We start from the raw sequence: 12500 nt of genomic DNA, 5'->3' as shown, positions 1-12500 counted from the left end.
TTGGTTCTTTTTCTCTTCTTGCTTGAGTGATTTGCATAATAAAATAAATAATTTGTTATCGTCCTGCTGTCGCCTCTGGAGGTTTGACTTCATGAAGTCCAAGCTGCTGTTTGAGAGCTTCTCCAACGGGTCGAAGTCTGTGAACCTGGTGTCTCACTCCCTCCTGGCGTACGACACGCGGTTCACCGGACGCGGCCGCGGCTCCGAGGCCAAGCAGAACGCCTTCGACTGCATCCTGCAGCCGTCCAGAACCGGAACCAACCGGGCCACCCTTCAGCTGGAGCTGCACTACAGGTACGGCTGGAGCCCCTGGAACTGCCGTACGGAAACCCCAGGCACACACAGCTGTCCTACTGAAACTACAGACCCACACAACTGTCCTACTGAAACCAATGAAACTACTGAAACTACAGACCCATACAGCTGTCCTACTGAAACTACAGACCCGTACAGCTGTCCTACTGAAACCAATGAAACTACTGAAACTACAGACCCATACAGCTGTCCTACTGAAACTACAGACCCACACAACTGTCCTACTGAAACCAATGAAACTACTGAAACTACAGACCCACACAACTGTCCTACTGAAACCAATAAAACTACTGAAACTACAGACCCATACAGCTGTCCTACTGAAACTACAGACCCGTACAGCTGTCCTACTGAAACCAATGAAACTACTGAAACTACAGACCCATACAGCTGTCCTACTGAAACTACAGACCCACACAACTGTCCTACTGAAACCAATAAAACTACTGAAACTACAGACCCATACAGCTGTCCTACTGAAACTACAGACCCGTACAGCTGTCCTACTGAAACCAATGAAACTACTGAAACTACAGACCCATACAGCTGTCCTACTGAAACTACAGACCCACACAACTGTCCTACTGAAACCAATAAAACTACTGAAACTACAGACCCATACAGCTGTCCTACTGAAACTACAGACCCGTACAGCTGTCCTACTGAAACCAATGAAACTACTGAAACTACAGACCCATACAGCTGTCCTACTGAAACTACAGACCCACACAACTGTCCTACTGAAACCAATGAAACTACTGAAACTACAGTCCCATACAGCTGTCCTACTGAAACTACAGACCCATACAGCTGCTGTACTCAAACTACAGAGCCAGATGACCGCTGTGCTCAAACTATAGACTCACACAACTTGCAGTACTGAAACTACAGACCCATACAACTGCCCTACTGAAACTATAGACCCATACAACTGTCCAAACTACAGACCCACATGACTGCTGTACTCAAACTACAGACCCACACAACCGTTGTACTCTTACCACAAAGTGCCGTACTCTAACCGCACACAAAATGGCGGCTTACATTTTCTCTCTTCCTCCTGCCGGCCGTCCCTCCCGCAGGTCTACCCGCGAGTCCTCCTGCTTCACCGTGGTCCTCAACAACCTCCGGGTCTTCCTCATCTTCGACTGGCTGCAGCTGGTGCGGGACTTCCTGCGGTTGCCGGCGGAGACGGGCGCGGCCCCGCCCCGGCAACGGTGGCCGAGTGGCGGCAGCGATCCGGGCGGGGCCACGGGCGCGGTCATGCCCAAAACCGTCAAGAGCGGCGTGGTCACCAAGCGCTCGACCGTGCCCGTGACCCAGGAGCACCACCTGGAGGTGAAGGTCAATGTGACAGGTGAGGTCAGGAAGTGCGGCCGATCTCTCTCTCTCTCTCTCTCTCTCTCTCTCTCACCCAGAAATACCAAACTGGACCATGGACTGAAGTAAAAACAGCTGTTCCGGTTTTTACCCTTTAAACTAAACCCTTTAAAATAACTCCGTAATGCTGCTTTGTGATTGTGGCAAGGGCCCGGTTGGCGGGGAGGAGGCAGGGCAATCCGAGGACCACACCTACTGCAGAAAGAGCACACATTTCAACAGCCTGGACAGATTCACAACGTCGTCCAGGTGTGTGTCGACTTGACCAGTACGTGGTCTTCGAATCGCTCTGCTTCTGTCCTGCAAAAACCGCGGCCTTGCGCCTGTGATACAACCCCCTGGGTAGTGTTTGTTTTGGATTCAAACACTTGTCGGCATTTGACTAAGCTTGCCCTGGGGTACTGGAACAATGAAATGATGTAAGCTCAGTGCTCTTTAGGAGTGACATCACCTCTGTGATGTCACATCAGTGGGCTTATGTCACGCACGAGCCTAAGTGCTCCGGTTGGGGATTTCCGTTGTGGTCTACACAGTGCGGGCCCTGCTCGTTTAGCGCTGAGAGGGGGCCGCTAAACCGAGACTGAATTCCCCTGTCCCAGGCCTGCCGGAGTGTAATCCTTAAACCTCTCAAACCTCCGTGCTCTCCGTGGCGTTGAACACGGCGGTAACATGACTGAGATTCATCCCCTGTGCTGCTCGGGCCCCTGAACAATAAGCGCAGCGTCTGCTCCTGTTAATTGAGCCTGCTGTGCCAAATATCTTCAAGTAGCGAACATTAGCCACAATGTAAGAATTTTAATAAACACTTGAACAGTAGACTTGTATTCATCAGAGCTAAAGTAGCAGCTTAGCGAGGCTAATTACACGAGCGCTCCGCTCTAAAAGCAGAATGCATGCTGGGAGGGGGATAATGGCTTTGATAAGAGTCGCTAATTAAAGACCTTTGCAGTCAATATTTGTACGCACACGTACATCGTTTGGCGGAGGATTTTAACCGGAGAAAGTTTGCAAAGCCACTTTAATCTTGAGTAAAATTGGCTTTGTGTCCGTGGCTCGGTGGTGCAGTGGTTAGCACCGTTGCCTCACAACAAGGAGGTTGTGGATTCATTTCCAAGCCGGTTCTTCTCTGCCTCTCTGTGTGGAGTTTGCGCTGCCACGAAGTAACTAGGGTGGGTCAAAGGCAGAGGACATATTACACCAATGCTATTCATGTTTATCTCATCTTATGTATTATTGGCAAGTACAAAACTCTTGAGATAAGTGACTAATGATCACAAGTACAGGACTGGTACGTGCTTAGTGCTTAATGTACTTGCACTTGTAAGTCGCTTTGGATTAAAAGCGTCTGCCAAATGACTAAAATGTAAATGTAAAATGTAATGTGTGCAGGTAAGTGCTTAGTGCTTAATGTGTGCAGGTAAGTGCGTGGTAGGTAAGTGCTTCGTGCTGTCTGAGCATGTATGCTGAAACACTGAATGCTGTATGCTGTGTCTCACAGGGACGGAGTTTGTGGTGGTTGAGTATCTTAGTGCTCAGTGTGAATGCTGAAACACTGAGTGCTGTGTGTGTTGTGTGCTGTCACACAGGGACGGAGTTTGTGGTGGTTGAGTATCTTAGTGCTCAGTGTGTGGGTGAATGCAGAATCACTGAGTGCTGTGTGTGTTGTGTGCTGTCTCACGGGGACGGAGTTTGTGGTGGTTGAGTATCTTGGAGCTCAGTGTGTGTGTGAATGCTGAAACTCTGAGTGCTGTGTGTGTTGTGTGCTGTCACACAGGGACGGAGTTTGTGGTGGTTGAGTATCTTAGTGCTCAGTGTGTGTGTGAATGCTGAAACTCTGAGTGCTGTGTGTCTTGTGTGCTGTCACACAGAGACAGAGTTTGTGGTGGTTGAGTATCTTAGTGCTCAGTGTGTGTGTGAATGCTGAAACTCTGAGTGCTGTGTGTCTTGTGTGCTGTCTCACGGGGACGGAGTTTGTGGTGGTTGAGTATCTTAGTGCTCAGTGTGTGTGTGAATGCTGAAACACTGAGTGCTGTGTGTGTTGTGTGCTGTCACACAGGGACAGAGTTTGTGGTGGTTGAGTATCTTAGTGCTCAGTGTGTGTGCTGAATGCTGAAACACTGAGTACTGTGTGCTTTATGTCCTGTGTCTCACAGGGACGGAGTTTGTGGTGGTTGAGGACTCCTCGTCTCTCGACACCAACGCCATCATCCTGAAAGGCACCACCGTGCTGACCTACAAGCCCCGCCTCTTGGACCGCCCCTTCTCCGGGAGCCTGGCAGGCATCGAGGTGAGTGTGGCGGGCGTGGAGAGACACTGCACAGTGATGTCTGTCTGTCCGTGCGCTCTGTGCAGTGAAGTCTGTGTGCTCTGTGCAGTGAAGTCTGTGTGCTCTGTGCAGTGAAGTCTGTGTGCTCTGTGCAGTGAAGTCTGTGTGCTCTGTGCAGTGATGTCTGTGTGCTCTGTGCAGTGATGTCTGTGTGCTCTGTGCAGTGAAGTCTGTGTGCTCTGTGCAGTGAAGTCTGTGTGCTCTGTGCAGTGATGTCTGTCTGTCTGTGTGCTCTGTGCAGTGATGTCTGTGTGCTCTGTGCAGTGAAGTCTGTGTGCTCTGTGCAGTGAAATCTGTGTGCTCTGTGCAGTGATGTCTGTGTGCTCTGTGCAGTGATGTCTGTGTGCTCTGTGCAGTGAAGTCTGTGTGCTCTGTGCAGTGAAGTCTGTGTGCTCTGTGCAGTGATGTCTGTCTGTCTGTGTGCTCTGTGCAGTGATGTCTGTGTGCTCTGTGCAGTGAAGTCTGTGTGCTCTGTGCAGTGAAATCTGTGTGCTCTGTGCAGTGATGTCTGTCTGTGTGCTCTGTGCAGTGATGTCTGTCTGTCTGTGTGCTCTGTGCAGGTGTTCTCGTGCCGGCTGGGCAGCGAGCAGGAGACGGCGCTCTCCATCATCGACCCGGTGAACGTGCAGGTGGAGCTGTGCGGCAGCCCCACCTATCAGACCAGCTCGGGGCTCCTGGACGCCTTCAACATGGAGGACTTCCCCCCGCTGCTGGAGGTCAGAGCGCAGGCCCACACGGGGCCCAGATAAACACAGCCTCGGCTGAGTTTAGACTTGTGTGCGCAGCCTGGCTCAGAGTTTGGTTTGGTTTCATCTGGCTGTCCACACCGCCCTGTGTGTTCTGGAGAAAGAATGATGCACATTCTGGGAGTAACATTACATAACATTACATTACATTATAGTAATTTAGCTGATATTTTTATCCAAAGCCACTTACAGTTGAATAAACTAAGCAGGGCCCAATCCCCCCCTGGAGCAATGCAGGGTTAAGGGCCTTTCTCAAGGGCCCAACAGCTGCACTGATCTTATTGTGGCTACACCGGGGCTTGAACCACCATATTGTGGGGCAACTTAACTTGGAATTGTGTAAAAATATGCTTAACTGCATTTCCAAGTGTTTGTTTTTCGCTGTTCATATATATAGCGTGGGTAAAAAAACGGAATCAGAATCTTCAGAATCTTCAGAATCTTATCTGTGTCCGAAGCTTAAACATAGTCTAAGTGTCGTGTAACTTAAATTTGTTACCTGTTCTCTGAAAGAGTGTTTTTTTACCGTTACGCAGATCCAGTTTCCAGCTCTGGATATCCGACTCTCCTACAACGACGTCCTGCTTTTCCTGGCCATCGCCAAGTCCATCCCCACGTCAGGATCTCAGAGCGCGGACGATCCCTCCGGCACCTCCACGGCCAACCCCGACGCCGTCCCCTCCCAGAAGGACCTTTTCAGGCACAAGACTGAGGCCCTGCTGGGTATGTGTGCCCCCAGTGCAGGCGTGTCCCAGGCAGAACTGCACTCCCACCTTTACGCTCATGTAACACACATGCTATAGACCTCACGGGGGCGACATGGCTCAGGCAGTAAGAGCGGTCGTCTGGCAGTCGGAGGGTTTGCCGGTTCGATCCCCCGCCCGGGCTGTGTCGAAGTGTCCCTGAGCAAGACACCTAACCCCCAAATGCTCCCGACGAGCTGGTCGGGGCCTTGCATGGCAGCCAATCGCCGTCGGTGTGTGAGTGTGTGTGTGAATGGGTGAATGAGAAGCATCAATTGTACAGCGCTTTGGATAAAGGCGCTATATAAATGCCTGCCATTTACCATTTAATATACCTGTGCACCTGTGCACCTGTAGTACGCCTAGGCATGTGTATTTTAGGCCGGTGTTTCTCAACTCCAGTCCTCAGGACACCCCTGGCCAGAAGCTGTTTGTTGTAACCAGGAACTCGCACCTGATTTAACTACTCCAGGGGATTTTTGGTGGTTTGATGGTTCAGTCATTAAATCAGGTGTGTGAGTTCCTGGTTACAACAAAAACCTTCTGGCAAGTGGGTCCTGAGGACTGGAGTTTAGAAACACTGTCTTAGGCAAAGGTAGAGCTGTGGGTTTGCTGAAAATACCCCTCTGTGCTTGTCAAAATATTCCTTTTTAAGCATCATACACTGTACCAGCGTTGAGTCTGTCTCCTTTCCTTTCCAGCGTGTAAACTCCCTCTCCCTCTCCCTCCCTCTCTCTCTCTCTCTCTCTCTCTCCCTCTCCCTCTCCCTCTCCCTCTCCCCCCCCCCCCTCTCTCTCTCTCTATACGGCATGTTTGTGCATATATCAGCGGGCATGTTTTGACAGTCTTTGACATATATCCCATGAAATGTTTTTGATCTGCCCCTAAGAAGTGTTTCACAGGGGCGGACTCCTGTGTGGGTTCAGCATGTTAAATGAGATGAGCACACAAAGCCCCTTTATCAGAGCTGGGCTGGTGTTGGAGCGCACAGCGAGAGCCCGTCCCTGCTGAGATAAGACCGTCTCCTGCTCCGGGCGCTCGGTGAACACGGGGAACGGGCTGTGGATGGGTGTGCGGAGCCCGGGGGGTGTTCAGGGACCCTACGGGCTGGATTAACGGTGTTCCCCCCCCTGTCCCCCAGAGGGGCAGCTGTCTCGGCTGCAGGACCTGGGCTTCAGACAGGAAGACTGCAAGAGGGCCCTCATCAACTGTAAAGGTACATGGCTACGTCCCACACGTCAGAGAGCATATATCTCATATACAGTCAGGTCCAAATTCTCATCTTTTTGACTCTATACACCACCACAATGGATTTGAAATTAAACTAACAAGTTGTGCTTTAACTGCAGACTTTCATTGAGGGTGAGGCTTTAATTTGAGGGTATTTACATCCAAATCAGGGGAACGGTGTAGGAATTACAACAGTTTGTATATGTGCCTCCCACTTTTCAAGGGACCAAAAGTAATGGGACAAACTTACAATAGCATATATCTCATATATATCCCACATATCCCTGTTTCTTACGCCTTGCTGTCAGTGTGTCCGGTGGGGAGAATTAATACCTTTTGTTGTATTTATAGCAGTTCAGAATAAAGCCCTAGATCTATGACTATAACGATAACTAGATATGTAGTTTGTAAAAATTGCTCCACACCACCACCATAACAACAGTGCTGAACGATATCCTTGGGATCACTTTCACCGCGATTTTTTCCAGCTGCATGAACGATTGAAACACTGACGGCCAATCAAAATCCAATCGAATTTATAGGGCGTTACATTCATACTGGCAGAGGACATAGCCAGGAGATTGTTTCCAGAACTTTATTGTTCATCAGTGTTGATGCTCCCATCATTATCGTTATGACTATAGTTATATTTGTTGGCGTGGATGGGGCTTTAAGCATTGCTTTCAGTCAGTGTTTGACTAGGAGTGATGAATTAATACCCCTAGTTATATCTGCAGCAATTCAGAATGCGTGTTGTTTCTGGGGTAATTGTAAAACCCTGCAATGTTCTGTGGGGCGACATGGCTCAGGCAGTAAGAGCAGTCGTCTGGCAGTCGGAGGGTTGCCGGTTCGATCCCCCGCCCGGGCTGTGTCGAAGTGTCCCTGAGCAAGACACCTAACCCCCCAAATGCTCCTGACGAGCTGGTCGGTGCCTTGCATGGCAGCCAATCGAGAAGCCTCAATTGTACAGCGCTTTGGATAAAGGCGCGATATAAATGCCAACCATTTACCCTTTTCTGTCTTTCTCTCACAGGGCAGCTGGACCAGGCCGCTACCTGGCTGCTGGAGAACGCCGAGGCGAGGACGTCATACTCCGTGGGCGGGGCCGAGTCGGGCTCGGCCAATCACACGGCCCCGCCGCTGTCGGGCGTGGAGGTGAAGGCGGAGAGCGTGTGCATCTGCTTCATCGACGACTGCCTGGACTGCGACGTTCCCCTCGCGGAGATCACCTTCTCCCGTGAGTCCCCCTCCGGCCCCCCGGGGGGCGCTGTGGGCACCAGAGCTGTGCGCTGAACCGCGGGGTCGCGACCTGCAGCTGGAAATGTCCTGTATTTCTGGGCTCAGATGTCGTACTGTCGTAGTTTCTCAAGCTGATTCTCTGTTTTGATTGGCTGTTATTTATTCAGATAATCACCAAGCCACCGATCTATTGTCATTGGGTCAGGGACTCCTGCGGTTCGGGTCAGCTGGTGCAAAATTACCAGAGAATGTTGCACCGATGGGATAAACGTGTTATTAAAAATGTTTGCATATGAGCGTTGTTAAAATGTGTTTTATTGGATTCAATATTGTGTGACAAGTGCTGAAAGGAAGAAAATGAATAGGGCAACGTGATGAAATGACCATTTAATTACTGTTTGTGCTTCAGTTTCGCTCATAACTGATGAAAGCTAGACCGTAGAGCAGCTCTTTATTGTCACTTTGCTGACGATCCCTTGCAGCTCTTTATTGTCACTTTGCTGACGCTCCCTTGCAGCTCAGACTGTCACTTTGTTGACGCTCCCTTGCGCTCTGTATTGTAACTTTGCTGACGCTCCCTTGCAGGTCTGTATGTTCTGCAGCGTATTGGCTCCACGCAGGAGGGGAATGCCAGCTTCACGCTGTCAGGAGATTACTACAACAGAGAGCTCTCAGGTGTGTTCAGCCTCCTCTGACGCGTGTGTCTGTGTTTACCCGCTGGATCCCGGGCTAGCAGGCAGTACTCAACCCCCAGGGCAGCGGTCTGTGTGCGTCAGAAGCCCTGCTCACCCACCTCCATACCTGCACAATGGCTCTCACTGTTTCCACAACACCTGTTTTCAACCGTTTTGCTTAGGTTCCTCAGCAAAATCACCTCATCACTGAAAGTGCTGTCCTCTGGTGTCCTGAATGTATGAATAGTCTTTCTTATGTTTCTCAGCATCTACATATTCTTTATTTATTGCATGACAGTCATTTAGCTGACTATTTTATCCAAAGTAACTTACAGTTGATCAGACTAATCAGGGGACTATGCCCCCTGGAGCAATGTGGGGTTAAGAGCCCAACCACTGCACTGATCTTACTGTGGCTACACTGGGGCTTGAACCACCAACCTTCCTGGGCCCAGTCAAGCACGTTAGGCTTGGCTACAGGCTGCCCCTGTTTTATCATGCATGTATATGAACAGTGCATATGAACTGCATGTTCAGTGCGGAGGTAATGCTGCTGTCTGCTTGTCCATTACATTACATTACATTACATGACATTACATTAAGCTTTTATCCAAAGCGATGTACAAACCAGTACATACTGATGGCCATCAGAACAACCACAGAACAGAACGCATTCAGCCATGAACATTATGTCCACTACACATGGCGAAGGGGCAGTGAGGTATTAGATCAGTAACTGCACTGCTGGTCCCATTAGACACGTGTGACACCCCTCTCTCTCTCTCCCTCTCCCCCTCTCTCTCTCTCTCCCCCTCCCCCTCTCTCTCTCTCTCTCTCTCCCCCTCTCTCCCTCTCCCTCTGTCTCTCTCTCTCTCCCTCCCTCTCTCCCTCTGTCTCTCTCTCTCTCTCCCTCTGTCTCTCTCTCTCCCTCCCTCTCTCCCTCTCTCTCTCTCTCTCTCTCTCTCCCTCTCCCTCTCCCTCTCTCTCTCTCCCTCTCCCTCTCCCTCTCCCTCTCCCTCTCCCTCTCCCTCTCCCTCTCCCTCTCCCTCTCCCTCTCTCTCTCTCCCTCTCCCTCTCCCTCTCCCTCTGTCTCTCTCTCTCTCTCTCTCCCTCCCTCTCTCTCTCTCTCTCCCTCTCTCTCTCTCTCTCTCTCTCTCTCTCTCCCTCCCTCTCTCTCTCTCTCCCTCTCTCCCCCTCTCCCCCTCCCCTCGGTGTGGTCCAGGCTGGGAGCCCTTCATCGAGCCCTGGCCCTGCTTCCTCACCTGGCAGCAGCAGGCAGCGGGACGCCTGCACCCCCCGCGGCTCAAAATGGGGGTTCGAGCCAAACAGCGTCTGGACATCAACATCACCTCTGTCCTCCTGGGTAAGGCAACATCACCTCTGTCCCCCTGGGTAAGGCAACATCACCTCTGTCCCCCTGGGTAAGGCAACATCACCTCTGTCCTCCTGGGTAAGGCAACATCACCTCTGTCCCCCTGGGTAAGGCAGCATCACCTCTGTCCTCCTGGGTAAGGCAACATCACCTCTGTCCTCCTGGGTATAATAATATAATAATATAATAATGTAGCTGTATCAAACGTTATCACACAAATATCTGGCAGATGTAACGGTTAAATGTTTTGGCATGGGATTGTCCTATTTATTGAGGAGTAATTCAGTTTGGAATAATTTGGGCCTATGCAGACTTCAGTCTTGGTCAAGCTTTATTACATGATCATGGACAGAGTACACACATTTGTAGTTCTCTGAAGCTGAAATTTTCACCCATCTTTATACCTGGACAGCCACAGTTAAGTAGGACTCCTGCCGTACATTACTCTGCTGGAGGAGGGAGCTTACGGGTGGGCACTCCTCCATACAGGGGGCCTATGAAAGTAATCAACCATAATAGTTCAGACAACGAGAAAAGAGCCCCACGTCATTTTCCAAGTTCCTCTGCTCTCATTGCTCTCCAGCAGTTGACTTGGCGTGAAATGGAGTATTTTTTACTGGGTAAAGGCCTTTAGGCAGCCAGACCGAGGCCAGGAGAGATGAAGCCAGCAGGGGACTGAGTGGCTGGGAACGGGAACGGGGGATCAGTAATCAGTAGTGTCCCTCCGAGCCCTGCTTTTTACTGCTCTCAGAGTGCGCGTGCTGGGTAATGTGGACTTGTATTGATTACAAATACAATTAAGGAAAGCACAGCCGGGTTTAATGAAGTGCCACCTAATGGTACGTGCTTGTGCCGAAGAGCTCAGCGTTAGGCCGGAGGAGTGTGTGTGTGTGTGTGTGCGTGTGTTTCTCCTGTTCGGAGGAATGGCCAGGTCCTAAGAGGCACCTTTCGCATTCAGACTGCGTGAATAGTCCCTTGTGGAACACTATTTTTGGTGGAAATAGGGTGGTACGGTCGCCGTGGTTTCTTGATAATTTCTTATGAGGTCAGAGCTGCCTTCCTGCCAAAAACTATTAAGCCCTGAAGTTGACCTACATGATTAAATAAAGGTGAAATAAAACAAGAAATAAGATACTCAAATGAAACGGACACTTTTATCCCAAAGGACTTACAGTTGCTTAGTCTAAGTGGGGGGCCAATCCCCCCCTGGAGCAATGTGGGGTTAAGGGCCTTGATCAAGGGCCCAAATGCTGCACTTATCTGATTCTGGCTACGCCAGAATCTGGCCCCTCTCTCTCTCACTGTGTGCTGGCCCCTCTCTCTCTCTGTGTGTGGCCCCTCTCTCTCTCACTGTGTCCTGGCCCCTCTATCTCTGTGTGTGGCCCCCCTCTCTCTCTCACTGTGTCCTGGCCCCTCCATCTGTGTGTGTGTGGCCCCTCGCTCTCACTGTGTCCTGGCCCCTCTATCTGTGTGTGTGGCCCCTCTCTCTCTCTCTCTCTCTCTCTCTCTCTCTCTCTCACTGTGTGCTGGCCCCTCTCTCACTGTGCTCTGGCCCATCCTCTCTCGCCCCACAGAGCAGTACAGCACCACTAAGAGCTCCTGGTTGGCCGATTACTGCAAGGAGAAGGAGGAGGAGCCTCCCACCCCGTCGGCCGCTGCCCTATCCTGGATGGGGTCGTCCGTGGACCCGCCCTCTTTTGGACAGAGTGAGTCTGGGGGCCGTGGGGCCGTGGGGGGGTGCTGAGAGAGAGAGGGGTACATCTCAAAACCTGTGGTGCTCCACTTTTTAAAGCTGCTCACTGTAGCTCTGTGTGGCTTAAAAACCAGAGGTGGGCAACACGAGCTGTATCTGTTTCTGGTCTTCATGCAGACTTCTGGCCTTAATTACCGAATTAGCCCTAACCTTTACACCATTTGGCAATTTAGCTACATGCCTTGAGCGTCAGATTGACAGCTGAAGGCTGTTCTTTTGTCCCTGTTGTGAAATGTTTTACTGTGATCGAATCTGCAAATGAACCAGCGTTGGCTTGTACTGCCAATTAGGTCATTTCGCCTGGGTAATTGGTGGAAACCTACATACACGCACCGGCCCTCCAGGACTGGAGTTAAACCTGCAGACACTGCGGCCCCTCCAGGACAGGAGTTAAACCTGCAGACACTGCGGCCCCTCCAGGACTGGAGTTAAACCTGCAGACACTGCGGCCCTCCAGGACTGGAGTTAAACCTGCAGACACTGCGGCCCTCCAGGACTGGAGTTAAACCTGCAGACACTGCGGCCCTCCAGGACTGGAGTTAAACCTGCAGACACTGAGGCCCTCCAGGACTGGAGTTAAACCTGCAGACACTGAGGCCCTCCAGGACTGGAGTTAAACCTGCAGACACTGCGGTCCTCCAGGACTGGAGTTAAACCTGCAGACACTGCGGCCCTCCAGGACTGGAGTTAAACCTGCAGACACTGCGGCCCTCCAGGACTGG

The 12500-nt window shown here is 51.0% G+C and overlaps 1 protein-coding gene across 1 annotated transcript in view; it reads left to right on the top strand.

Moving 5' to 3' along the window:
* The window catches only part of vps13d (vacuolar protein sorting 13 homolog D), a 118724-nt gene that overhangs the window by 35241 nt on the left and 70983 nt on the right, over positions 1–12500 (top strand). The window contains 10 exon segments of the mRNA XM_061256870.1: positions 82–294; positions 1398–1672; positions 3849–3982; positions 4582–4737; positions 5304–5490; positions 6652–6726; positions 7774–7977; positions 8565–8654; positions 9876–10016; positions 11600–11731. Coding sequence (XP_061112854.1) covers positions 82–294; positions 1398–1672; positions 3849–3982; positions 4582–4737; positions 5304–5490; positions 6652–6726; positions 7774–7977; positions 8565–8654; positions 9876–10016; positions 11600–11731 — 1607 coding nt within the window.

This window comes from Conger conger, chromosome 10, assembly GCF_963514075.1.
Source record: "Conger conger chromosome 10, fConCon1.1, whole genome shotgun sequence".
In the NCBI taxonomy this organism is placed as follows: Eukaryota; Metazoa; Chordata; class Actinopteri; order Anguilliformes; family Congridae; genus Conger; species Conger conger.
This window is presented reverse-complemented; position numbering and strand designations above follow the sequence as displayed.